The sequence below is a fragment of the Oncorhynchus masou genome, chromosome 11 (genome assembly GCF_036934945.1).
Source record: "Oncorhynchus masou masou isolate Uvic2021 chromosome 11, UVic_Omas_1.1, whole genome shotgun sequence".
Taxonomy (NCBI): domain Eukaryota; kingdom Metazoa; phylum Chordata; class Actinopteri; order Salmoniformes; family Salmonidae; genus Oncorhynchus; species Oncorhynchus masou.
Window position 1 is genome coordinate 46,912,784 of NC_088222.1, and position 26,670 is coordinate 46,939,453.

At 43.4% G+C, this 26,670-nt stretch overlaps 1 protein-coding gene across 1 annotated transcript in view; it reads left to right on the forward strand.

Moving 5' to 3' along the window:
* LOC135547878 (peripheral-type benzodiazepine receptor-associated protein 1-like) overlaps positions 1 to 26,670 on the forward strand; it is a 186,130-nt gene that overhangs the window by 153,377 nt on the left and 6,083 nt on the right. Inside the window, exons 25-30 of the mRNA XM_064977092.1 lie at positions 815 to 917; positions 2,147 to 2,289; positions 2,525 to 2,693; positions 8,184 to 8,252; positions 8,790 to 8,837; positions 18,333 to 18,445. Coding sequence (XP_064833164.1) covers positions 815 to 917; positions 2,147 to 2,289; positions 2,525 to 2,693; positions 8,184 to 8,252; positions 8,790 to 8,837; positions 18,333 to 18,445 — 645 coding nt within the window. The remainder of the gene's footprint in view (positions 1 to 814; positions 918 to 2,146; positions 2,290 to 2,524; positions 2,694 to 8,183; positions 8,253 to 8,789; positions 8,838 to 18,332; positions 18,446 to 26,670) is intronic.

A 26,670-nucleotide genomic window follows, 5' to 3' on the forward strand; every position in this document is an offset into this window, starting at 1 on the left:
ACAGGGTCCACTACGCAGACACAGTAGACAGCATCAGCTACCCTGAGGAGGGGGAGCTGGTCCTCGGGCCCAGTAAGGAGATGTGGGTGCGTCAGGCCCCCCAGAAGGTCCACAGCAGTGGGGGAAGGAACGGAGTGGGGACGGTTGCCCTGGTAGGCGGGCTAGGGGACAGGCTCAGAAGAGAAGCCTTGCTACGGAGTCAGATGGCGGTCGCTGCGTTAACGTCCCAGGCCACTGGCCACGCACCATGCTCCTACCTAGTCAGCAAGACCGTTCGGACGGTCAAGTCCCCTGTGGGCTCGGTAGCAGAGATTGACATTGAGTATGGGACTGACGAGGAGGATCCATTGACCTATGACTGCGGGGAACGCGGGGAGGTGGTGGTGGAGCAGATGAGTTCTGAGTGGTGGGTGGAGGGGTCACCGCCTGACCCCCTCACGCTGGCCCTGCGCCGGGGAAACCTGCCCTCCAGGCCATTGCAGCTGCTGCAGCAGAATGGGTGTGTTCTCACTCGTTGTACCCCGTGGCTGTATTTAAATTCCCTCTTCTCTACCGGCGTCTGTGTAGTTGGCTTGTCATGCGTCGCATGTCCACTTTATCTGAGATTCTAGCGTCTGTCTGTCTGTCTGTCTGACGGCACCGTTGCTTCTCCAGACTCATTCAACCTGAAAAACCACCTGATCCTTATTGCATACTACTCATGTCTATAACCCTGCAGTCCCTTACTGTACAACCTGAATGCAAGTTATTGTCCTATGTGCTGCTGTCTTTCTCTCTGACTGACTGTCTGTGTGTGTGTGTTTATGTTGACCAGGAGCCTGGCAGAGGCCCGTCGATGGAGGCTAGTGCTGGGTGGAGCGGACAGGCTGAGCTCTCTCCTAAGCTGACCAGGGCAGAGGCCAGGCAGGAGCCCAATGGTCAGAATCTCACCCCCCCCCCCCCCCGCTCTCGAGCACTCTCTCTCTCTCTCTTTATCTCTGTCTCTCTTGTTCTGCGATCTATCTCTCTCTTCCTCTCTCCCTGTCTGCCATCTGCCTCTGTCGGTCTGCCTGTCTCTGTCTCTCTCTCTGAGAAAGACACCAGGATGTTAGATTACGAGTTTGTGTGTGTGTGTGGGGGGGATAGGGTGATTGGGGAGAGCGAGAGATGGCCTGTAAGCTTAGAACCGGCTTAACTTTAAAATGGCTCGTCATGACATGAGATGGATGAGAGGAAGAGACAACCATGAAAATAGTACCCTAGATTAGCCCACAGTGAAACCAACCAAGCTGGAGTCTCTCTCTCTGCATCTTTCTCTCTCTCTCTCTTTCCATCCCTCCTGTCTCTCGTTCTGCCTCTTTCACTCTTTCTCTTGCTCTCTCTTTCTCTCCCTCTTTCAATCTCACAGCTGTGTTCTCATGGAAAAGCTCACAGATATAGTTCTGCTATTCTCAGCGGCAGGTGGAAGAACAAGGAACGTGCAGATACATACATAGGACACACACACATGCGCTCTGCACGTACGCCCCCACGACACTAGAGAGGGAGGGAGGGATCAGTGAAGATGTTGTTCTCACATACAGTATCTCCAGATATCTATACAGACAGAGGATATGAATGTGGTCTATTTCTTCCTGTCAGCTCTGCTCTGCTTGCCTATAGTCTGACTGTTGCTACATACAGATGGGCTGATCCCTCCTCATGAGATCGAACCTTGTCTCATTGGTGCAGCTTAAGTCCTAGTTAACTACAGCAGTTCACATTCCCTACACTGCCCTATAGGCCTGCATATAGGTCTAGGTAATCAGTCATCTTGAACCCAACATCACATAGACCAGTGATGGGCAACTCTAATGGGGGTGGGGGCCACAAAAACGTCTGAATTCATCATAAGGGGGCGCAGTGACTGGCAGGTCTGTGTACCCACATCCATATACACACATATGCAGTCAGAACTGGCCCAAGCCTGTTGGGGGCCCGAAAACAAAACACACATTTTAACAGAGTGGGAGTGGGCTCTTCCATGTGGATTTTGAGAACTGTGGGAGTGTGGGCAAGGAGGATGTGTGTGGGTGTGTGACCAGGCAAATCCAGGTGTATGCACCGCAATGCTTAGGCTAGCTGTTGCTCCAAATAATGTCGGATCTGTTTGTGTGTTTGCATGAAGAGAGCATGGAGCCTGTGCGGCCTATAGGAGACAACGAGGTGCGTATCTTTGTAGCGCTGTTCCCCTACGACCCGGTTAACATGTCCCCGAACCCTGATGCCGCTGAGGAGGAACTGCCCTTCATAGAGGGACAGATCATCAAGGTATGGCCCCAACTGGTTAAAATTATAGTATTGCCTGCTGGAATAGTGATATCCCTAGCACCATGTTTTACACACTCTCTCATCTAATCTATCATTAATTATAGGCTGTTCAAGGCAAAACGTTTATCCATGTTAAGCTTCTTCTATTAATAAGTTAAGACAGTAATAACTCAACCTAACGGCAGCCATCTTGTTTTCTCTCTTCACCTTCCTCATCCTCCATTTTCCTGTACAGATCTATGGAGATAAAGACTCAGACGGGTTCTACCACGGCGAATTGAACGGTCGTCACGGTTACGTACCATGTAACATGGTGTCTGAGATTCAGGTGGAGGATGAGGAGACCAGAGAGACACTCCTGCAGCAGGGCTTCCTGTCTGCCCACGCAAACATGGAGAAGATAGGTAGGCACAACTGTCAGTAACAGCACCAGTCAATCATCAAAGGGTTTTACATCTGTCAATCATATCAACAGCAAATCCCAGCAGGGTTCATTCCACACGTGTCCAATTTAACAGGGCCCTTCTCTGATCCAAGTTACCCACTGCCCATGTAATCAAACAATCAATCAAATACATTTGAATTGTATTATTCTTTCTGTTTGGTGTCAGCTCAATGGTTTGTATTGATGTTGTCAGCCTGTACACTTCACTTTAAAATATGCACCAACTGCGGTCTAACACTTTTCAGCAGGTGTGGGTAGGTTCTTTGTCATTTTGTTTTAATGAAATCTCCATTGTCCATGTTGTGGAGTGGAAGTGAAAGAAAGTAAAAATGGCAATACAGAAGTACTGTAGCTATGACCATTAGGGTGAAGTATCAGATGTTGTGAGTTTCATAACCGCCAACAGATGCTCCATTTTTATTTGCATTTTTTACTCCTCTCTTACTAGTCTTGAAATCAACCAGCTGTGACTCGATAATATACTGTACTTCAAACTTGAATAATTTGAAATGAAAGCAAAAGTCTTTCTTCACCACAATCTGTTGGGGGAAATCCTCACAACCGGTAAAACAGCAGCTGCGTCTTAGTTAATGGAAAACATTCATTTGACCTATTAACTTTTTACTGTAATTTACCCATTTACTTTGTAAGAATTAACAAAACTGGCCAAATTGCACTATTTGATTAAATTCAAAACGGGAAGAAAATATATAATCTGAGGGGTATCCTACTGAGCAAGCAAGATCTACTCAGGGTTTTCTAAAGCTAACCAGCTTCAGGTAGCCTCACATTCCAGCTCAGGCTATATACACGCCGCTAACTCTAGCAGGCTTGTAACTGCACGTGCATATCCCACGTTGTTAGTCGAACGCCGAACTCTTCATTGAGATAATGCTGAAGCATTTATTAATGGGAAAGTCAGTGCCACATTTTCATTTGTGCCGAAATCAAAATGAAGCAAAAGTTATCTTGCAAATTCAGCAGGCTATGGTCTTTTAGAAATGCCTTCTTCTCTTTGGTGTGCTTATCAATGCATAAGCACCTTGTTAACCACTCCTATCGATAAAATAATTGTATTAGAGGTCGACCGATAGCGATTATTGGAGGACCAATAAAAGGACCAATAAAAGCCGATACCGATTAATCGGGCGATTTTTATATAGATTTGTTATTTGTAATAATGACAATTACAACAATACTGAATGAACAGTTTTATTTTAACTTAATATAATACATCAATAAAATCAATTTAGCCTCAAATAAATAATGAAACATGTTAAATTTGGTTTAAATAATGCAAAAACAAAATGTTGGAGAAGAAAGTAAAAGTGCAATATGTGCCATGTAAAAAAGCTAACGTTTAAGTTCCTTGCTCAGAACGTGAGAACGTATGAAAGCTTTTAACATGAGTCTTCAATATTCCCAGGTAAGAAGTTTAGGTTGTAGTTATTATAGGAATTTTAGGACTATTTCTCTCTATACCATTTGTATTTCATATACCTTTGACTATTGGATGTTCTTATAGGTACTATAGTATTGCCAGTGTAACAGTATAGCTTCTGTCCCTCGCCTCGAACCAGGGACCCTCTGCACACATCAACAACAGCGACCCTCGAAGCATCGTTACCCATCGCTCCACAAAAGCCGAAGCCCTTGCAGAGCAAGAGGAACAACTACTTCAAGGTCTCAGAGCGAGTGACGTGACGTCACTGATTGAAACACTTTTAGCACGCTCCCCGCTAACTAGCTAGCCTTTTCACATCGGCTACACCAGTCTAAATCTCGGGTGTTGATCGGCTTGAAGTCATAAACAGCTCAATGCTTGAAGCACAGCGAAGAGCTGCTGGCAAATGCAGGAAAGTGCTGTTTGAATGAATACTTACAAGCCTGCTGCTGCCTACCACTGCTCAGTCAGACTGCTATATCAAATCATAGACTTAATTATAACATAATAACACACAGAAATACGAGCCTTAGGTCATTAATATGGTCAAGTCCGGAAACTATAATTTCGAAAACAAAACGTTTCTTTCAGTGAAATACGGAACCATTCCGTATTTTATCTAACGGGTGGCATCCCTAAGTCTAAAAATTGCTGTTACATTGCACAACCTTCAATGTTATGTCATAATTATGTACAATTCTGGCAAATTAATTACGGTCTTTGTTAGGAAGAAATGGTCTTCACACAGTTCGCAACGAGCCAGGCGGCCCAAACTCCTGCATATACCCTGACTGTGCTTGCACAGAACGCAAGAGAAGTGACACAATTTCCCTACTTAAAAGAAATTCATGTTAGCAGGCAATATTAACTAAATATGCAGGTTTAAAAATATATACTTGTGTATTGATTTTAAAGAAAGGCATTGATGTTTATGGTTAGGTACACATTGGTGCAACGACAGTGCTTTTTTTCGTGAATGAGCTTGTTAAATCATCACCCGTTTGGCGAAGTAGGCTGTGATTCGATGAGAAATTTACAGGCACCGCATCGATTATATGCAACGCAGGACAAGCTAGATAAACTAGTACTATCATCAACCATGTGTAGTTAACCAGTGATTATGTTAACATTGATTGTTTTTTATAAGATAAGTTTAATGCTAGCTCGCTTGGCTCCTTGCTGCACTCGCGTAACAGGTAGTATGCCTGCCACGCAGTCTCCTTGTGGAGTGCAATGTAATCGGTGTCCAAAAATGGCAATTACCGATTGTTATGAAAACATGAAATTGGCCCTAATTAATCGTCCATTCCGATTAATCGGTCGACCTCTAAATTGTATCATAATAATTGTATTTGTCATACGAAAGTTTTACTGTGCGTGAAGTTTCAAATGTTTTCTGTCATTACTAAATGACTTGGTATTTTAACATTTCACAAAAAAAAATATTTGATTGAAAAAATCTTTAATCCGTCTTTCTCAAATGAAGGGGATGATAATGCAATCTTTGAGAGAGGGAGGGAATCTGATTTTATTGGTCCTCAACTCGCGGCTCAGATATTTCATTCAGGATAAGTAGAGTTATCCCTGAGTTAGCCTGCCCCGGAGCAGGTTTGTTCTGGAGGATTCGTTACCATAGAAATATACATTGGGGAGAACAAGTATTTGATACACTGCCGATTTTGCAGGTTTTCCTACTTACAAAGCATGTAGAGGTCTGTCATTTTTATCAAAGGTACCCTTCAACTGTGAGAGACGGAATCTAAAACAAAAATCCAGAAAATCACATTGTGTGATTTGTAAGTAATTAATTTGCATTTTATTGCATGACATAAGTATTTGATACATCAGAAAAGCAGAACTTAATATTTGTTACAGAAACCTTTGTTTGCAATTACAGAGATCATACGTTTCCTGTCGTTGTTGACCAGGTTTGCACACACTGCAAGCAGGGATTTTGGCCCATACAGACCTTCTCCAGATCCTTCAGGTTTCGGGCTGTTGCTGGACAATACGGACTTTCAGCTCCCTCCAAAGATTTTCTATTGGGTTCAGGTCTGGAGACTGGCTAGGCCACTCCAGGACCTTGAGATGGGTCTTACAGAGCCACTCCTTAGTTGCCCTGGCTGTGTGTTTCGGGTCATTGTCATGCTGGAAGACCCAGCCACGACCCATCTTCAATGCTCTTACTGAGGGAAGGAGGTTGTTTGCCAAGATCTCACGATACATGGCCCCATCCATCCTCCCCTCAATACGGTGCAGTCGTCCTGTCCCCTTTGCAGAAAAGCATCCCAAAGAATGATGTTTCCACCTCCATGCTTCACGGTTGGGATGGTGTTCTTGGGGTTGTACTCATCCTTCTTCTTCCTCCAAACATGGCGAGTGGAGTTTAGACCAAAAAGCTCTATTTTTGTCTCATCAGACTACATGACCTTCTCCCATTCCTCCTCTGGATCATCCAGATGGTCATTGGCAAACTTCAGACGGGCCTGGACATGCGCTGGATTGAGCAGGGGGACCTTGCGTGCGCTGCAGGATTTGAATCCATGACGGCGTAGTGTGTTACTATGGTTTTCTTTGAGACTGTGGTCCCAGCTCTATTCAGGTCATTGACCAGGTTCTGCTGTGTAGTTCTGGGCTGATCCCTCACCTTCCTCATGATCATTGATGCCCCACGAGGTGAGATCTTGCATGGAGCCCCAGACCGAGGGTGATTGACCGTCATCTTGAACTTCTTCCATTTTCTAATAATTGCGCCAACATTTAATGACTTCTCACCAAGCTGCTTGCCTATTGTCCTGTAGCCCATCCCAGCCTTGTGCAGGTCTACAATTTTATCCCTGATGTCCTTACACAGCTCTCTGGTCTTGGCCATTGTGGAGAGGTTGGAGTCTGTTTAATTGAGTGTGTGGACAGGTGTCTTTTATACAGGTAACAAATTCAAACAGGTGCATTTAATACAGGTAATGAGTGGAGAACAGGAGGGATTCTTAAAGAAAAACTAACAGGTCTGTGGGAGCCGGAATTCTTACTGGTTGGTAGGTGATCAAATACTCATGCAATAAAATGCAAATTCATTTTATTTTATACTTAAAAATCATACAATGTGATTTTCTGGATTTTTGTTTTAGATTCCGTCTCTCACAGTTGAAGTGTACCTATGATAAAAATTACAGACCTCTACATGCTTTGTAAGTAGGAAAACATGCACGGTTGGGATTATATCAAATACTTGTTCTCCCTACTGTACCTGACTAAAAAGTGAGCCACATTCGTATGACTGGTTATCCCACATTGAACTCAGAGTTAACCAAAGTTACCTCGCATTATATCAAATACTTGTTCTCCCTACTGTACCTGACTAGAAAGTGAGCCACATTCGTATGACTGGTTATCCCACATTGAACTCAGAGTTAACCAAAGTTACCTCACTGTCTCTTCAAACCTGATTCGTAGGATACCCCTCTGTAGTTCAGCCTATCTGCTTTGTATGCTCTCGTAGTTTGTCTTCACTTAGACTTGATTGTGTCACTGACTGTTTTAGGATAATCATCCCAGCTTTTGCCAAGCCTAATTCTCTTTTAGTTTTTCATCGACTCTGTGTCATGCAAATCACTTAGTGTAATAAGCTCTGGGGGCTAATTGCTTTGGACCCCCACAAACACACACACAGGCGCACACACACACCCTCAGGAACCACACACAGCATTACCCACCCTGCCAATGAGATCAAGCTGACAAACAATGTGCTTCTATTTCCTGCTTATCGTTCCCCCACAATGATCTTTGCAGATGTTTTAGCCCTTTCACTTCCACTTGGTCTCACCTGCTGTGTTCTGTTTGCTTTTTATTATTATTGGTTGGTTGGTTTTTAAAATGGCTTTTTACAGCCTTCAAAACTCATTCTGTCTCTTGTCTGGTCTGCTTCTTCACGATTTGGTGTCTCTGTCTGTCTGTGTTTTTCTTTATGGTTTCAAATTTGGTTTCCCTTTTTAAAACTCCATAAAGGCACTCGCTCACATGCAAAGCTTCCGCGTCGGCCTGTCCCACCGCCGAAACCGAGACGATCCAAGAAAGGTGTGTCTCGCTGTCGCTGCTGACTGGCTTTCTCTCTCTCCTTTCTCCTTCCCTCTTGCCCACTCTTCCCTTGGTCTGCCTTTTTTCTCTCTCTATTATACACTCCTTCTTGCTCACTGACCAGAGGGGATTTGTGGATTCACAGCATTAAATATACAGAACATTATAATGATCTGCCATAGACTGAGATGTAGTAGGTCGTTTTTTTGTTGTTGAAAATTAGGCCTAACACTTTTATTAATGCACTTATATGCATGGTTTGATATAGGAGTTGCCATAGTTTCAGTGCGGTCCCACTCTTCAGCATCCCCTCTGATCTCCTCCATCTATCTGTGCCTCTGTCTACTCCTGTGTGACTGTCTGATATCATATCTGGCCTCAGGCTGCTCTCTCTAGGGTTGGCTTTGGTTTCTACGTTTTGGTTTGGTTGTAATACTGAGTGTGTCAGAGCCAATTAGGACCAGAGTGAAATGCTTTAACCTGCTTCTCTCTCCCCACCCTACCCTACCCCACTCCCATCCCTATCTACTCTTCCAGTTGAGTCTACTGCAATGTGGGAGGATAGCTTAGAATCCTCCAGTCAAGGTTTGTAATGTATCCATCATTGGCTCTCTCTCTTTCTGCCTCACAAGCATGAAGGGACGCCCGCTCTAGCATCTACTGAAAACCTGCATGTATTAGACAAGATACACATGACATCATCATTATGAGACCTCTCTAAACGTTTCTCTAACTGCTCTCGCCTCCACCTGATACCTGCAAGTGAGTCGATCCATGAAATGAGTACCTTTTGGGTAGTGTAACTTTGTGCAAAAAAACATTCACCAATTGTTTACATTCTGCCATCAAGAGCACATCTTCAATAAAAAAAAAACATGTTTTCCCATTTATATAGTAAGTGTCAAATAAAGTAACATAGTTGACCATCATCTTTCATCTTAAATCAGCCAGAAATCGCCTTGCGTCTGGGGGAATAGAATATTGTTATGTGTAACAGGAATCACACAAAAATGTAAGTTGTTATAACATGTTTAGCCCGTCTTTCTATCGGTAACAGGGTTGATGTCTTATGCTTGACCAAAACACCAGGAAATGTCCAAAAGGAGTAGAACCAGCTCACCTGCTTCGACACCAATAATGTAATAAACCGTGGATTGCTGATGCTATGTAATGGCCAATGAGAAGCTTGAAGCAACAGTACGCTATATTAGCACTCCCCAGAAGGAGCAGTCCTCCATAGGAATTAATGGAATTCTACAGTATTTCAACAAAATGTTTCAATGACAAAATTCTATGTGCAATGAACAAAAATAAAAATGCAACATGTAAACTGTTGGTCCCATGTTTCATGAGCTGAAATAAATGATCCCAGAAATTGCCCAAATTTGTTTGCATTGCTCTTAGTGAGCAATTCTTCTTTGCCAAGATAATCCATCCACCTGACTGGTGTGGCATATCAAGAGACTGATTAATCAGCATGATCATTACACAGGTGGACCTTGTGCTGGAGACAACAAAAGCCCACTCTAAAATGTGCAGTTTTGTCACACAACACAATGCCAGAATTGGCAATTGGTCTGTTGACTGCAGGATTGTCCACCAGAACTGTTGCCAGGGAATTGAATGTTAATTTCTCTACCATAAGCCGCCTCCAACTTTGTTTTAAAGAATTTGACAGTACGTCCAACCGGCCTCACAACTGCAGACCACGTGTATGGCGTTGTGTGGGAGAGCGGTTTGCTGATGTCAACACTGAACAGAGTGCCCCATAGTGATGATGGGGTTATGGTATGGGCAGGCATAAGTTACGGACAACAAACACAATTGCCTTTTATCGAGGGGAATTTGAATGCACAGTGATACCGTAATGAGATCCTAAGGCCCATTGTTGTGCCTCCATCACCTCATGTTTCAGCATGGTAATGCACGGCCCCATCTGTACACAATTCCTGGAAGATGAAAATGTCCCAGTTCTTCCATGACCTGCATACTCACCTGACATGTCACTCGTTGAGCATGTTTGGGATGCTCTATGACCGTGTGTTCCAGTTCCCGCCAATATCCGGCAATTTCAAACAGCCATTGAAGAGGTATGGGACAGCATTCCACAGGCCACAATCAACAGCGTGATCAACTCAATGCGAAGGAGATGTGTCGCGCTGCCTGAGGCAAATGGTGGTCACAGCAGATACTGACTAGTTTTCTGATCTTCGCCCCTACCTTTTTTAAAGGTATCTGTGACCAACAGATGCATATCTGTATTACTAGTCATGTGAAATCCATAGATTAGGGCCTAATGAATTTATTTCAATTGACTGATGTAAAATCCTAGAAAGTGTTACATCTTGTGTTTTTATATTGTTGGTCAGTATATTAAATATATTGTATTGTTGTGGAGCAGTAACATTAGTACTCAATAAAAAAATATAATGAGGCACCGATATGACATTTTTGGCCAGTACCGATATCCAATATTTTTCTTGCCCCCCCAAAAAAACGATAACCGATATTTAAAATTTTAGGGGCCTTAAGCATTCTAGTACAATTAAATAGTTAACACACACACTGCATCTCAGTGCAAGAGGCGTCACTACAGGGACTGGTTCGAATCCAGGTTCGAATCCAAGCCCTGGTTCGAATCCAGGCTCTATCTGTCACGGCTTTCGTTGTGGGAAGGAGGAGCGGACCAAAATGCAGCGTGGTTGTTATTCATTTTATTTTAATAAAGAAACTATACACTGAATAAACTAACAAAATAACAAACGTGCGAAAACCTAAAACAGCCCTATCTGGTGCAAAACACAAAGACCGGAACAATCACCCACAAACACACAGTGAAACCCAGGCTACCTAAATATGGTTCCCAATCAGAGACAATGACTAACACCTGCCTCTGATTGAGAACCATATTAGGCCAGACAGAAATAGACAAACAAGACATCCAACATAGAATGCCCACTCAGATCACACCCTGACCAACCGAAACATAGAAACATACAAATAAACTATGGTCAGGGTGTGACCCTATCACATTCGGCCGTGATTGGAAGTCCCATAGAGCAGCGCACAATTGGCCCAGCGTCATCCGGGTTTGGCCGGTGTTGGCCATCATTGTCAATAAGAATTTGATATTAACTGACTTGCCAAGTTAAATAAAGGTTACACACCACACTGACCCCACCAAAAACTTGTTGGCATTTACGTATGTCCCCATTACCAGTAAAAAATAATCAAAACCTATTTCTTTCACTTACTTGCTGTGCTGTTTTGTTGTTAATTTCTTGTCGTTTCATTCTCAACCAGGATTTCTATGGAACGCCGTTTGGGTCTTTGCGTGTCCAAATAACACTATTTGATGTTTCAAAATAACACTATTTGACTTGTCAAATAAGCTTGTTGACCAATCAGGATCTGTATATGACTGCACATCACATAATAACTTAACTACATAGCTAGGTGCCATCTTCTAAAATAACCCTAATTTATAAGACAGTTCTTATTTGATTAATGGTGGTCGGACCCATCCATGTGAAGCTAGCCACAGTAAGGATTAGCCACAATAGTGGATTTTTTGGTTAGCCTTCAAAATAAAAGTATGGCATAATTCTACTATTTGTATTCATTTGCATCACTGTCAATGACGTACATTTATTTTGAAGGCAGACAGCAAATTCCACTATTGTGCCTAATCCTTATTGTGGCTAGCTTCACAGCACATAACCCGGTCCGGTCGAGCCTCACTAACCAGATGCAGCTAGCTGGCTGCTTATAACGTTAGCTTTGGGCAACAGTAGCTGGATAGCTATTTTTTTTCCATTAAATTAATTTCAAATCAAATCAAATTTTATTTGTCACATACACATGGTTAGCAGATGTTAATGCGAGTGTAGCGAAATGCTTGTGCTTCTAGTTCCGACAATGCAGTAATAACCAACAAGTAATCTAACTAACAATTCCTAAACTACTGTCTTATACACAGTGTAAGGGGATAAAGAATATGTACATAAGGATATATGAATGAGTGATGGTACAGAGCAGCATAGGCAAGATACAGTAGATGGTATCGAGTACAGTATATACATATGAGATCAGTATGTAAACAAAGTGGCATAGTTAAAGTGGCTAGTGATACATGTATTACATAAGGATGCAGTCGATGATATAGAGTACAGTATGAGTCATACGTATGCATATGAGATGAATAATGTAGGGTAAGTAACATTATATAAGGTAGCATTGTTTAAAGTGGCTAGTGATATATTTACATCATTTCCCATCAATTCCCATTATTAAAGTGGCTGGAGTTGAGTCAGTGTCAGTGTGTTGGCAGCAGCCACTCAATGTTAGTGGTGGCTGTTTAACAGTCTGATGGCCTTGAGATAGAAGCTGTTTTTCAGTCTCTCGGTCCCAGCTTTGATGCACCTGTACTGACCTCGCCTTCTGGATGATAGCGGTGTGAACAGGCAGTGGCTCGGGTGGTTGATGTCCTTGATGATCTTTATGGCCTTCCTGTAACATCGGGTGGTGTAGGTGTCCTGGAGGGCAGGTAGTTTGCCCCCGGTGATGCGTTGTGCAGACCTCACTACCCTCTGGAGAGCCTTACGGTTGAGGGCGGAGCAGTTGCCGTACCAGGCGGTGATACAGCCCGCCAGGATGCTCTCGATTGTGCATCTGTAGAAGTTTGTGAGTGCTTTTGGTGACAAGCCAAATTTCTTCAGCCTCCTGAGGTTGAAGAGGCGCTGCTGCGCCTTCTTCACGATGCTGTCTGTGTGAGTGGACCAATTCAGTTTGTCTGTGATGTGTATGCCGAGGAACTTAAAACTTGCTACTCTCTCCACTACTGTTCCGTCGATGTGGATAGGGGGTGTTCCCTCTGCTGTTTCCTGAAGTCCACAATCATCTCCTTAGTTTTGTTGACGTTGAGTGTGAGGTTATTTTCCTGACACCACACTCCGAGGGCCCTCACCTCCTCCCTGTAGGCCGTCTCGTCGTTGTTGGTAATCAAGCCTACCACTGTTGTGTCGTCCGCAAACTTGATGATTGAGTTGGAGGCGTGCGTGGCCACGCAGTCGTGGGTGAACAGGGAGTACAGAAGAGGGCTCAGAACGCACCCTTGTGGGGCCCCAGTGTTGAGGATCAGCGGGGAGGAGATGTTGTTACCTACCCTCACCAACTGGGGGCGGCCCGTCAGGAAGTCCAGTACCCAGTTGCACAGGGCGGGGTCGAGATCCAGGGTCTCGAGCTTGATGACGAGCTTGGAGGGTACTATGGTGTTGAATGCCGAGCTGTAGTCGATGAACAGCATTCTCACATAGGTATTCCTCTTGTCCAGATGGGTTAGGGCAGTGTGCAGTGTGGTTGAGATTGCATCGTCTGTGGACCTATTTGGGCGGTAAGCAAATTCGAGTGGGTCTAGGGTGTCAGGTAGGGTGGAGGTGATATGGTCCTTGACTAGTCTCTCAAAGCACTTCATGATGACGGAAGTGAGTGCTCAGTTACCTTAGCTTTCTTGGGAACAGGAACAATGGTGGCCCTCTTGAAGCATGTGGGAACAGCAGACTGGTATAGGGATTGATTGAATATGTCCATAAACACACCAGCCAGCTGGTCTGCGCATGCTCTGAGGGCACGGCTGGGGATGCCGTCTGGGCCTGCTGCCTTGCGAGGGTTAACACGTTTAAATGTTTTACTCACCTCAGCTGCAGTGAAGGAGAGACCGCATGTTTCCGTTGCAGGCCGTGTCAGTGGCACTGTATTGTCCTCAAAGCGGGCAAAAAAGTTATTTAGTCTGCCTGGGAGCAAGACATCCTGGTCCGTGACTGGGCTGGATTTCTTCCTGTAGTCCGTGATTGACTGTAGACCCTGCCACATGCCTCTTGTGTCTGAGCCGTTGAATTGAGATTCTACTTTGTCTCTGTACTGACGCTTAGCTTGTTTGATAGCCTTACGGAGGGAATAGCTGCACTGTTTGTATTCAGTCATGTTACCAGACACCTTGCCCTGATTGAAAGCAGTGGTTCGCGCTTTCAGTTTCACGCGAATGCTGCCATCAATCCACGGTTTCTGGTTAGGGAATGTTTTAATCATTGCTATGGGAACGACATCTTCAACGCACGTTCTAATGAACTCGCACACCAAATCAGCGTATTTGTCAATGTTGCTATCTGACGCAATACGAAACATGTCCCAGTCCACGTGATGGAAGCAGTCTTGGAGTGTGGAGTCAGCTTGGTCGGACCAGCGTTGGACAGACCTCAGCGTGGGAGCTTCTTTTTTTAGTTTTTGTCTGTAGGCAGGTATCAGCAAAATGGAGTCGTGGTCAGCTTTTCCGAAAGGGGGGCGGGGCAGGGCCTTATATGCGTCGCGGAAGTTAGAGTAACAGTGATCCAAGGTTTTTCCACCCCTGGTTGCGCAATCGATATGCTGATAAAATTTAGGGAGTCTTGTTTTCATATTAACCTTGTTAAAATCCCCAGCAACAATGAATGCAGCCTCCGGATAAATGGTTTCCAGTTTGCAAAGAGTTAAATAAAGTTTGTTCAGAGCCATCGATGTGTCTGCTTGGGGGGGGATATATACGGCTGTGATTATAATCGAAGAGAATTCTCTTGGTAGATAATGCGGTCTACATTTGATTGTGAGGAATTCTAAATCAGGTGAACAGAAGGATTTGAGTTCCTGTATGCTTCTTTCATCGCACCATGCCTCGTTAGCCATAAGGCATACACCCCCACCCCTCTTCTTACCAGAAAGGTGTTTGTTTCTGTTGGCGCGATGCGTGGAGAAACCCGTTGGCTGCACCGCTTCGGATAGCGTCTCTCCAGTGAACCATGTTTCCGTGAAGCACAGAACGTTACAGTCTCTGAATTTAAATTTCAGTAGATGAACAACAAGTGGCAACCTAGCTAATACTTACAAGGATTCCTAAATCATTGCTGAGATTAATGAACATGACTGCAGTTTCTACTGGTCATTGTTTTCAGGCTTGTTGTATTGGTGCTAGCTAGGTACCCCAGAAGTTGCTGTCGAACAAATTATGCTTTATTACCAACATGGTATTGTAAATGCATCGTTCGTGGCCGGTGTTTGCATGTTTGCAGACTTTTTTTGTACTACTTTGACAGTGCTACTGTATCCTTTTTGATGCACAAAGACCCAAACGGCGTTCCATAGTATGTATGTATTATGTATGTCGTGAAGCTAATAGCAGTGACGCTATTACTGTGTAACTCCGGTAGGGCAACATCTGAAAAATAGCGCACTTGGTAGTGTGTACTGGTGCTTGACCAGTCGGCGAAAGCCAACATCACCAACAACAGAGAACGGTTGATTGTCAAGGGAAATTAATTCCATTATCTTGGCTTTAATGGATTTAATGGATCCACACAGCAAACATTGTGGGCTAGGTTAGGAATGCTGTGTTGCAAGTGTAGCGCAAAATTTTACGTGCCGTCATTACGTACCAACGTTATATAGGTATGCATGGCAGCTTTGACATCGCTTTTTAGCATCGGCGTTAAACTAGATACCGATGTTGGCATTTTTAGCTAATATCGGCCAATTCCAATATGTTCACCGATATATCATGCATCCCTAAAAATATATATATTTTATGGAATAATATTGTTTTTATATATAATTTTTGTAACTGTTATTTTCAGTTCATTTGATATAATTTAAAAGTGTGCATTAAGATGTCTATAATGGAAAATGCTTGTCATACAAATGTAGACATTAATACAAGCAATTCCTTAGCTTCCAAACAACTAGGGCTTTACAGTGATAGTGAAAACTTGGAGAAATGCTATGGTTAAGTGGGTTAAAATATTCCTAGAAGTAACAGAGGCTGCCCAGGGGCACATCAAAATGCTGAATTTGGCACTAGAAAGTCTTAATTCATATAAAATATCTGATTTATCGAATGTTCCATATGGTCTATATTACAGGACACTTCATTTAATATATAACAATCTTTTAAAATTCAATATTGGTGCACAATTTCTACTTACAATATCAAAGGGACTCTAACGGGACTCATTTTGTGGAACGACCCATGCATTACACTTGATGACATCATTAACATGCGACCTCTCTAAATCTGTCTCATGCCTTATCCTGCTACCACCAAGGTCTGTCTGTGTTTCTCCTATATTTATCCTATATTAATTTAGCAGTGGCGTACCGTCACTCCCAATAAGAATAATACAAATAATTAACATTTCTGCCGAGACAAGTTCTCAACATCAGAGTGACATCAAGTTACAGATCTTCCTCAGATTATCATCAGGTCATCCGAAAAACCTTCAAGGTAACTAGCTAGATAGCTTGTAATCCTGGAAGTGGAGCCAACTCTGTTAATAGATATGTACAGTGCATTCGGACCCCTTGACTTTTCCCACATTTTGTTACATTACAGGCGTATTCTAAAATGGATGAAATTAAAAATATCCTCATCAATCAGGTTTTTAGAAATGTTTGCAAATTGATTGAAAATAAAAAACAGATACCTTATTTACATAAGTATTCAAACCCTTTGCTATGAGACTAGAAATTGAGCTCAGGTGCATCCTGTTTCCTTGAGATATTTTTACAACTTGATTGAAGTACACCTATGGTAAATTCAATTAATTTGACATGATTTGGAAAGGCACACAGCTGACAATAAGGTCCCACAGTTGACAATGCATGTCAGAGCAAAAACCAAGCCATGAGGTTGAAGAAATTGTCCGTAGAGCTTTGAAACAGGATTGTGTTGATGTACAGTTCTGGGGAAGGGTACCAAAAATGAAGGTTCCCAAGAATACAGTGGCCTCCATCATTCTTTAATGGAAGAAGTTTGTAACCACCAGTACTTTGCTAGAGCTGGCCGCCAGGTCAAACTAAGCAATCGGGGGAGAAGAGCCTTGGTCAGGGAGGTGACCAAGAACCATGCTGGTCACTAGATGGGAGAACCTTCCAGAAGGACAACCATCTCTGTAGCACTCCACCAATCAGGCCTTTATGGTAGAGTGACCAGAGGGAAGCCAGTCCTCAGTAAAAGGCACATGACAGCCCGCTAGGAGGACTCTGACCATGAGGAACTTGAACATCTCTGGAGAGACCTGAAAATAGCTGTGCAGCTATGCTCCCCATCTAACCTGACAGAGCTTGAGAGGATCTGCAGAGAAGAATGTGAGAAACTCCACAAATACAGGTGCGCCAAGCTTGTAGTGTCATACCCAAGAAGACTCAAGGCTGTAATCGCTGCGAAAGGTGCTTCAACAAAGTACTGAGTAAAGGGTCTGAATACTTATGTGATATTTCTTTTTTCTTTTTTTATACATTTGCAAACATTTGTAATAACCTGTTTTTGCTTTGTGGGATATTGTATGTAGATTGAGGGGGAAATTTTTGAGAATAAGGCTGTAACAAAATGTGGAAAAAGTGAAGGGGTCAGAAATATTTTTCGAATGCACTATAATAATTGTTAGCTAAAATACATCATCATCACAAATCATTTTTGGGGTTAATATAGACTTGACTGGGGATGTCATTGAAATTAAATTAAAATGTCCTTGATTTTCCCCCATCACCCCCTCCTCCTCGCTACTTCTGCCACCACTGCTGGAAATGAAACTTCGGGGAAACATTGTCTGCTTGCCTGGTGGTGATGATGATGATCTCCTTAAATGCATTTCCCTCTTCTCCATCTCCATTATCCTCCAAACCCTGTTTCATTTTCTTTTCTAAGTGACATCACTACATGAACTCTCATGTATTTTCATGTTTTGCACTTACAGTTCACTAACTGTCGAGTGAAAACAGGCTAAACTGGCGTGACTCTTATCTGACCCTCACCATCTTGCTTGCCTACAAGGAAATGGGCCAAAAACATCATCTTCAAAGCCAACCACTGCTATTGTTAATCTTTTAATCTTGGTTTTCCCTGTGATGGTGTGAAGCTAGCTATGCACTGCATGATTCTGAGTTACTATGAACTGCATGCTGACATGGAGGTTCAAATGAACAGGGTGTGCCACTCAGAAATTGTAAAAAATCTGGTCCGAAATTTGACTCTGTATTTCTGTGTTGGATCGACAGATCCCAGCCAGTCTGGTGTTGCCATGGCGAACCCAGCAGGTCCCGTTCCTCGCAGGATGAAGGCCATCTTTGACTACGACCCTCGAGAGAGTTCTCCCAACGCTGACATTGAGGTAAGCGACATGATAGTCCCTGTAACAAAAAAGGCTTGTGTTATAGTAACATTTTTAAAAGAGCAAAGTACACATTTCTGATTCAATTGACAATAAAGCTGTAACAATAATGTTCTATTGTTTGCAATGTTCCCCGGAACTGCCGTGCAGAAGAAAGATCAGTTGATGCTGAGAAGCAGAAGATTGAACTTCACTCAACTTTCTAGAGTTTTCTCTGTTAGTTAACACCTATCAATATTTCCTTTTACTGTGGGAAATGTGATCGAATCAATGCAATATTAGCCACTTTGAATGCAACGTACAGTACCGAAACAAAATGAACTATCCAAGCGATTTTGTTGTAGGCAAAGCACATTGGAGTAGGATTCTATTGCATTGACAGGCACGACTCAGGCACGTATTCTACAAACCAGTGTGCCATAACCAATCAGAGTGGCACTAGGCCTATATGCAAACAGAACATTGCCATATATTGATCTGTGCCATTCACTTTGAACTGGACTGTGTTTATAGCATGAGCAGTCGTGAGTGGATGTGCTTGTTTAGAGATCAAAGCGAGAGCTACAAGTAGCAACGTGTGCACATTTGTTAATATAATTTGCTAGTTAGTGAGTTATTAGCCCAGTTATAGTTCACTCCCCTGCAACTGGGGAGTGATTGCTTCCTACAAGAACACTAAACGTGCATTTCTAGCCATCTTTGAAAAGTTTTGTAAAGAGCGTTTTTTTTTGTCTTAAAGGGGTAGTATTGTATTTTGAGACAGGTTTGAATAAGCCTATATGCAAACAGAACATTGACATATATTGATCTGTGCCATTCACTTTGAACTGGACTGTGTTTATAGCGTGAGCAGTAGTGAGTGCATGTGCTTGTTTAGAGATCAAAGCGAGAGCTACAAGTAGCAACGTGTGCACATTTGTTAATATAATTTGCTAGTTAGTGAGTTATTAGCCCAGTTATAGTTCACTCCCCTGCAACGGGGGAGTGATTGCTTCCTACAAGAACACTAAACGTGCATTTCTAGCCATCTTTGAAAAGTTTTGTAAAGAGCTTTTTTTTTTGTCTTAAAGGGGTAGTATTGTATTTTGAGACAGGTTTGAATAAGCTAAGTAGCCAATAGGCATTTAAGTCATTTACATTTACATTTAAGTCATTTAGCAGACGCTCTTATCCAGAGCGACTTACAAATTGGTGAATTCACCTTCTGACATCAGTGGAACAGCCACTTTACAATAGTGCATCTAAATCATTTAAGGGGGGGGGGGGTGAGAAGGATTGCTTTATCCTATCCTAGGTATTCCTTGAAGAGGTGGGGTTTCAGGTGTCTCCGGAAGGTGGTGATTGACTCCGCTGTCCTGGCGTCGTGAGGGAGTTTGTTCCACCATTGGGGGGCCAGAGCAGCGAACAGTTTTGACTGGGCTGAGCGGGAACTGTACTTCCTCAGTGGTAGGGAGGCGAGCAGGCCAGAGGTGGATGAACGCAGTGCCCTTGTTTGGGTGTAGGGCCTGATCAGAGCCTGGAGGTACTGCGGTGCCGTTCCCCTCACAGCTCCGTAGGCAAGCACCATGGTCTTGTAGCGGATGCGAGCTTCAACTGGAAGCCAGTGGAGAGAGCGGAGGAGCGGGGTGACGTGAGAGAACTTGGGAAGGTTGAACACCAGACGGGCTGCGGCGTTCTGGATGAGTTGTAGGGGTTTAATGGCACAGGCAGGGAGCCCAGCCAACAGCGAGTTGCAGTAATCCAGACGGGAGATGACAAGTGCCTGGATTAGGACCTGCGCCGCTTCCTGTGTGAGGCAGGGGTCGTACTCTGCGGATGTTGTAGAGCATGAACCTACAGGAACGGGCCACCGCCTTGATGTTAGTTGAGAACGACAGGGTGTTGTCCAGGATCACGCCAAGGTTCTTAGCGCTCTGGGAGGAGGACACAATGGAGTTGTCAACCGTGATGGCGAGATCATGGAACGGGCAGTCCTTCCCCGGGAGGAAGAGCAGCTCCGTCTTGCCGAGGTTCAGCTAGGCAGAGGGTAGCATAATTTGACTGATTCTCTGTAATAATGGTATGGGAATAATGATGTGTTTTATTTTGTGAGGTGGTTTCTTGCATCAAAAAACACAAAATGTTCAGCCACCAAGTCTGAAGGACAAGTGGAAAAACAGATAAACAAGTCTCATGGAATGTAGACCTACATTGAACACCACACATTGGCTGCTACTGTAGGTTGAATAATAAAACAGCTATTTCCATGTTAAAATGTTACGGAATACATTTTTTCCATTGTTTTTGATGGTAGGCCATTCTGGTTGGCCTACATTATGATCAAATAGTCACAGTAGCCTACTTGACCACTGTTAAAACTGTAACTTAACGAGGGTACTGCCTACTGTAGTCCTATTGCAACCATTGACACCCAAATAGCTGCCAACTTGATCCATGGCTTGATCCATAAACTTGTATCCCAGGCTGAGATCACCTGAAGCAGTAAAGCTAATTGTGGGAAAATGTAACATGTGCATTCTATCTGAACATTTACCATCATACCAGCAATATGTTACATGTTCTACCCAAAATGAAGCCTGTCTGGACCTCTGTTATGGTAACATCCCAGGTGCGTATTTTCCCAAGGCACTACCCAATCTTGGGGGTTCAGCTCATCCCAGTCTACAAACCGTGTTTGCAGTGAGAGAAGGCTAAAAAGGTGGAGATTGAAAGCTGGACTCGTGAAGCTACTGAAGCCCTGCAGGACTGTTTTGAGTCCACTGACTGGGTGGTCCTGATGGACAGCGCTGATGACCTGGAAGAGGCAGCGGATACTGTCTCTGAGTACATTAGTTTCTGTGAGGATCTCGTTATTCCCAAAAATAAAATCAACATGTTCCACAATAATACATTGTGGGTAACTCTGGAATTAAAAGAGCTCCCCAATCAGAAAAAAACAAGTGTTTAAATCAGGTGTCAGTAAAGGGGAAAGGAAAAATCTTCAGAGGCAACTCAAAAGCAAAATCAAGAAGTGCAAGGCAGCCAACACAGACACATTAGAAAACCTTTTCAAGGACAGTAGGAAAGCCTGGCAAGGGCTATAAACCATCACAGGCTACAAACCAATAACATTGTATGACCGTCAAATGATCTTACTTTTGCAAATGATTTGAACAGTTTCTATTATAGGTTTGACGTGTGATTTTACATCGCAGAGAAAAGTCTCCTTTGACAGTATAGACAGTATACCAGCTGTTGATTTACAGATCTCTGTGAATGACGTCAAGCAATACTTTCAACGTGTCAACCCACGAAAATCATATGGTCCAGACGGCGTTAGCAACAAGGCACTTCAGGCATGCGCTCACCAGCTCGCATTACCGTTCCAGAAGCTGTTCCAGCTGTCACTGGACAGTGGGATAATTACAGACTTATGGAATAAGTTGCTGATTGTCCCAGTAGCTAAAAACAACAGGCCAAAAGAAAATAACGATTTACGCCCTGTAGCCTTGACATCTTGACCTATGACATTTTTTGAAAAAACAAATTCTCTCTGGTTTCTCATCCCAATTAGATCCAAACCAATTTGCCTACCATGTCTCCAGGGGTGTTGATGATGCGTTACTGGTCATGTTGAACAATATCTACAAACATTAAGAAAAGGCAAATAGCCTAGAGAAAATGTTATTCATTGACTTCAGTAGTGCGTTTAACACCATCCAACCACACCTACTGGTGGATAATCTGGTGAATTTGGGTGTCAACTCTACTGATCAAGTGGATTAATAGTTTCCTTGTGAACTGTACTCAACAAGTGAAGTTTAACTCCGCCATCTCTACATCTTGAACGGTTAATGCGGAAGCCCCTCAAGGTTGCGTACTTTCACCAATACTGTACACACTGTACACAAATGATTGTCAAGCCTCTGACTCATCCCACAAATGTGACTCACCACCTGGATTCGGTCTTATGTAGCAACATTTGAATTTCATTTTTTTTTTTTTTACATTGGATAAAAGTAGTAACTCAGAACTACAAAATGGTATATAATAAACTGCATTTGAGGAAGCAATGGGAAAGTAATTCTGCTTTGAAAGTTGATCAACTTGTAAACTCACTTTTGAGAAAATTGTGGTATTACTATTGGAGAGCCATTTTTTATCTACACCCATTCAGCATTGTTCACACCCTCTTAAGCCTTAGCCCCACCCATCTCGTTAAGGGTTTATCCGTGCGTTCTGTACTAACTTTCCAGCTACTTCCAGACATCTAAGAGAGCAAGAACAGCTCACTGAACATTACTCACCCTAGTAGAGCTGGTTAGGCTGTTATGTTATCCAGAATGTTGGTGACTGCAACTGTGCTGTCAGATTGTCCATTTGTAAATTCAGAGCGCACACTGGATGCTCTGGCCAATAAGTAGTGTTGTTCCGAAAGCTCTGACCTCATAACGACAGTCAAGCACCCAAGCTAATTGGCTAACATTGGCTAGCTACTTCCAGACACATAATGAGAGTGTTCTCTCACTCTGACCATTTTACTCCCCCTAGCAGAGCTGGTTAGGCAGATTTCATGTTATCCAGAGCGTTGGTGACTGTAATTGTGCTGCTGGCAACAATTTAATTACACTTTATTGCCGACGTTTACTGACACTGGACATATTCAACGGGTGTTGAGCGTTCAAAAATTAATCAGGTATTCTGTGCTCTGGCACACTAAGACGAGAGTATTTTGTTAAGAAATGTAGCTAGATAGCTAGCTAGGTAAACAAGTAATACCAGAGCAAGGTGTAACGTTAGTTAGCAAGCCAGCCAGCTAATGATAGCTAACTAGCTAACAGTACGCTAACTTGAAATTAAAATACTTTGTCAAAAGTAGAGTGCAGTCTTTGGTTAAGACATGTAGCTAGTTAGCTAGCGAAACAATGGATCAACAGCTCCCCCCCCCCTGCAGCTACTCGCCCAAGCCTCTCCAGGTTCTCCTTTACCCAAATCCAGATAGCAGATGTTCTGAAAGAGCTGCAAAACCTGGACCCGTACAAATCAGCTGGGCTTGACAATCTGGACCCTCTATTTCTGAAACTATCCGCCGCCATTGTTGCAACCCCTATTACCAGCCTGTTCAACCTCTCTTTCATATCGTCTGAGATCCCCAAGGATTGGAAAGCTGCCGCAGTCATCCCCCTCTTCAAAGGGGGAGACACCCTGGACCCAAACTGTTATACAGACCTATATCCATCCTGCCCTGCCTATCTAAGGTTTTCGAAAGCCAAGTCAACAAACAGGTCACTGACCATCTCGAATCCCACCGTACCTTCCCCCGCTGTGCAATCTGGTTTCCGTGCCGGTCACGGGTGCGGGTCACGGGTGCACCTCAGCCATGCTCAAGGTACTAAACCCCTGCCCCTGAACAGGCAGTTAACCCACTGTTCCTAGGCCGTCATTGAAAATAAGAATTTGTTCTTAACTGACTTGCCTGGTTAAATAAAGGTCAAATGAAAACGATATCATAACCGCCATCGATAAAAGTACTGTGCAGCCGTCTTCATCGACCTGGCCAAGGTTTTCGACTCGGTCAATCACCATATTCTTATCGGCAGACTCAGTAGCCTCAGTTTTTCTAATGACTGCCTTGCCTGGTTCACCAACTACTTTGCAGACAGAGTTCAGTGTGTCAAATCGGAGGGCATGCTGTCCGGTCCTCTGGCAGTCTCTATGGGGGTGCCACAGGGTTCAATTCTCGTGCCGACTCTTTTCTCTGTATATGTCAATGATGTTGCTCTTGCTGCGGGCGATTCCCTGATCCACCTCTACGCAGACGACACCATTCTGTATACTTCCGGCCCTTCCTTGGGCACTGTGCTATCTAACCTCCAAACGAGCTTCAACGCCATACAACACTCCTTCCGTGGCCTCCAACTGCTCTTAAACGCTAGTAAAACCAAATGCATGCTTTTCAACCGTTCGCTGCCTGCACCCGCATGCCCGACTAGCATCACCACCCTGGATGGTTCTGACCTAGAATATGTGGACATCTATAAGTACCTAGGTGTCTGGCTAGACTGTAAACTCTCCTTCCAGACTCATATCAATCATCTCCAATCTAAAATCAAATCTAGAGTCGGCTTTCTATTCCGCAACAAAGCCTCCTTCACTCACGCCGCCAAACTTACCCTAGTAAAACTGACTATCCTACCGATCCTCGACTTCGGCAATGTCATCTACAAAATAGCTTCCAGTACTCTACTCAGCAAACTGGATGCAGTTTATCACAGTGCCATCCATTTTGTTACTAAAGCACCTTATACCACCCACCACTGCGACCTGTATGCTCTAGTCGGCTGGCCCTCGCTACATATTCGTCGCCAGACCCACTGGCTCCAGGTCATCTACAAGTCCATGCTAGGTAAAGCTCCGCCTTATCTCAGTTCACTGGTCACGATGGCAACACCCACCCGTAGCACACGCTCCAGCAGGTCTCACTGATCATCCCTAAAGCCAACACCTCATTTGGCCGCCTTTCGTTCCAGTTCTCTGCTGCCTGTGACTGGAACGAATTGCAAAAATCGCTGAAGTTGGAGACTTTTATCTCCCTCACCAACTTCAAACATCTGCTATCTGAGCAGCTAACCGATCGCTGCAGCTGTACATAGTCTATCGGTAAATAGCCCACCCAATTTACCTACCTCATCCCAATACTGTTTATATTTATTTACTTTTCTGCTCTTTTGCACACCAGTATCTCTACCTGCACATGACCATCTGATCATTTATCACTCCAGTGTTAATCTGCTGAATTGTAATTATTCGCCTACCTCCTCATTCCTTTTGCACACAATGTATATAGACTCTCTTTTTTTCTTCTTTTTTTTCCCCCTACTGTGTTATTGGCTTGTTAATTGTTTACTCCATGTGTAACTCTGTGTTGTCTGTTCACACTGCTATGCTTTATCTTGGCCAGGTCGCAGTTGTAAATGAGAACTTGTTCTCAACTAGCCTACCTGGTTAAATAAAGGTGAAATACATTTTTAAAAATCGCAACTCCTGACATTACTACCCTGCATGAATCTGCAGGTGGCTAACCAACCAGGTTCTATGGCTATAACTAGTCAAGCAAATGTGTCTGAGATACGAAGAATAAGATCATACACATAATGTTAGCTAGCGACCCAGCCAGCTATTGTTAACTAGCTAACAGTACACTTTAAATAAAAAACACTTTCTGTCAAAATCTGAAACGTGTAATATCTGAAAATGTAGCTAGCTAGATAGACTATCTTACCTATGGTCTGAAATCGGAGTAAGTTAGATAGCCAGAGCAAATTTACCAGCTAGTATGTCTACCAACAGTTGCGGTGACATTCTATTGAAATGCATACTTGCATGGAGTCTTTTGTTAAGACATGTAGCTAGCTAAACAATGGACCATAATCACAACTCATGATGTTACTATCCTGCATGAATCTGCAGGTAGCTACCCAACCAGGTTCTATGGTTTTAATTAGTCAAGCAAATGTGTCTACGAAGAGTAAGATCATACACAATGTTAGCTAGCGACCCAGCCAGCTAACATTAGCTAGCTAACAATACACTTGAAACCACTTTCTGTCAAAATTAGAAATGTGTAATATCTGAAAATGTTGCTTGCTAGACATCTTACCAGTATACATCATGGTTGGAAGCATCTCCTGTCTGACTCCATGCATGGTGGCCCTTAGTTTGACAATGTAATCCAGACTGGTGTGTTCTCCATCTCCTTAGCTATCATACTCGAATTCCACTGATTTCAAAACTCGGTCCTGCAGAAAGTGGAGAGCATACACATAATGTTAGCTAGCTAACAGTACACTTTAACTTGACATTAGGTTTATGTAGTTTTACTATGCGATACATTAATACGCTATACATAAAAATCTGACACGATTACCTAGACATACTGACCAGCTCCAATAGACAGACGTGTGCTATATGGCAGACCAATCCAAACACATCTCTCGGCATGTCCAGCCCACTCATTATCTCAGCCAATCATGGCTAGCAGGAATGTTGCTCGCTTTTTCTGTGGCTAAACCAACTAGGCTCGTAGTTTTAACAATTTTATTTGTATTTACAGATGGTATACAAGTTTGATATTAAGGCACATGAAAGTAAACATGTTCGAGAAGGCATTTATGCCAATAAAAAATAAAAATTACGTTCACACAGCCCTCCTGTGAATTCGTGACTTGCGACATACGCCTACTTTC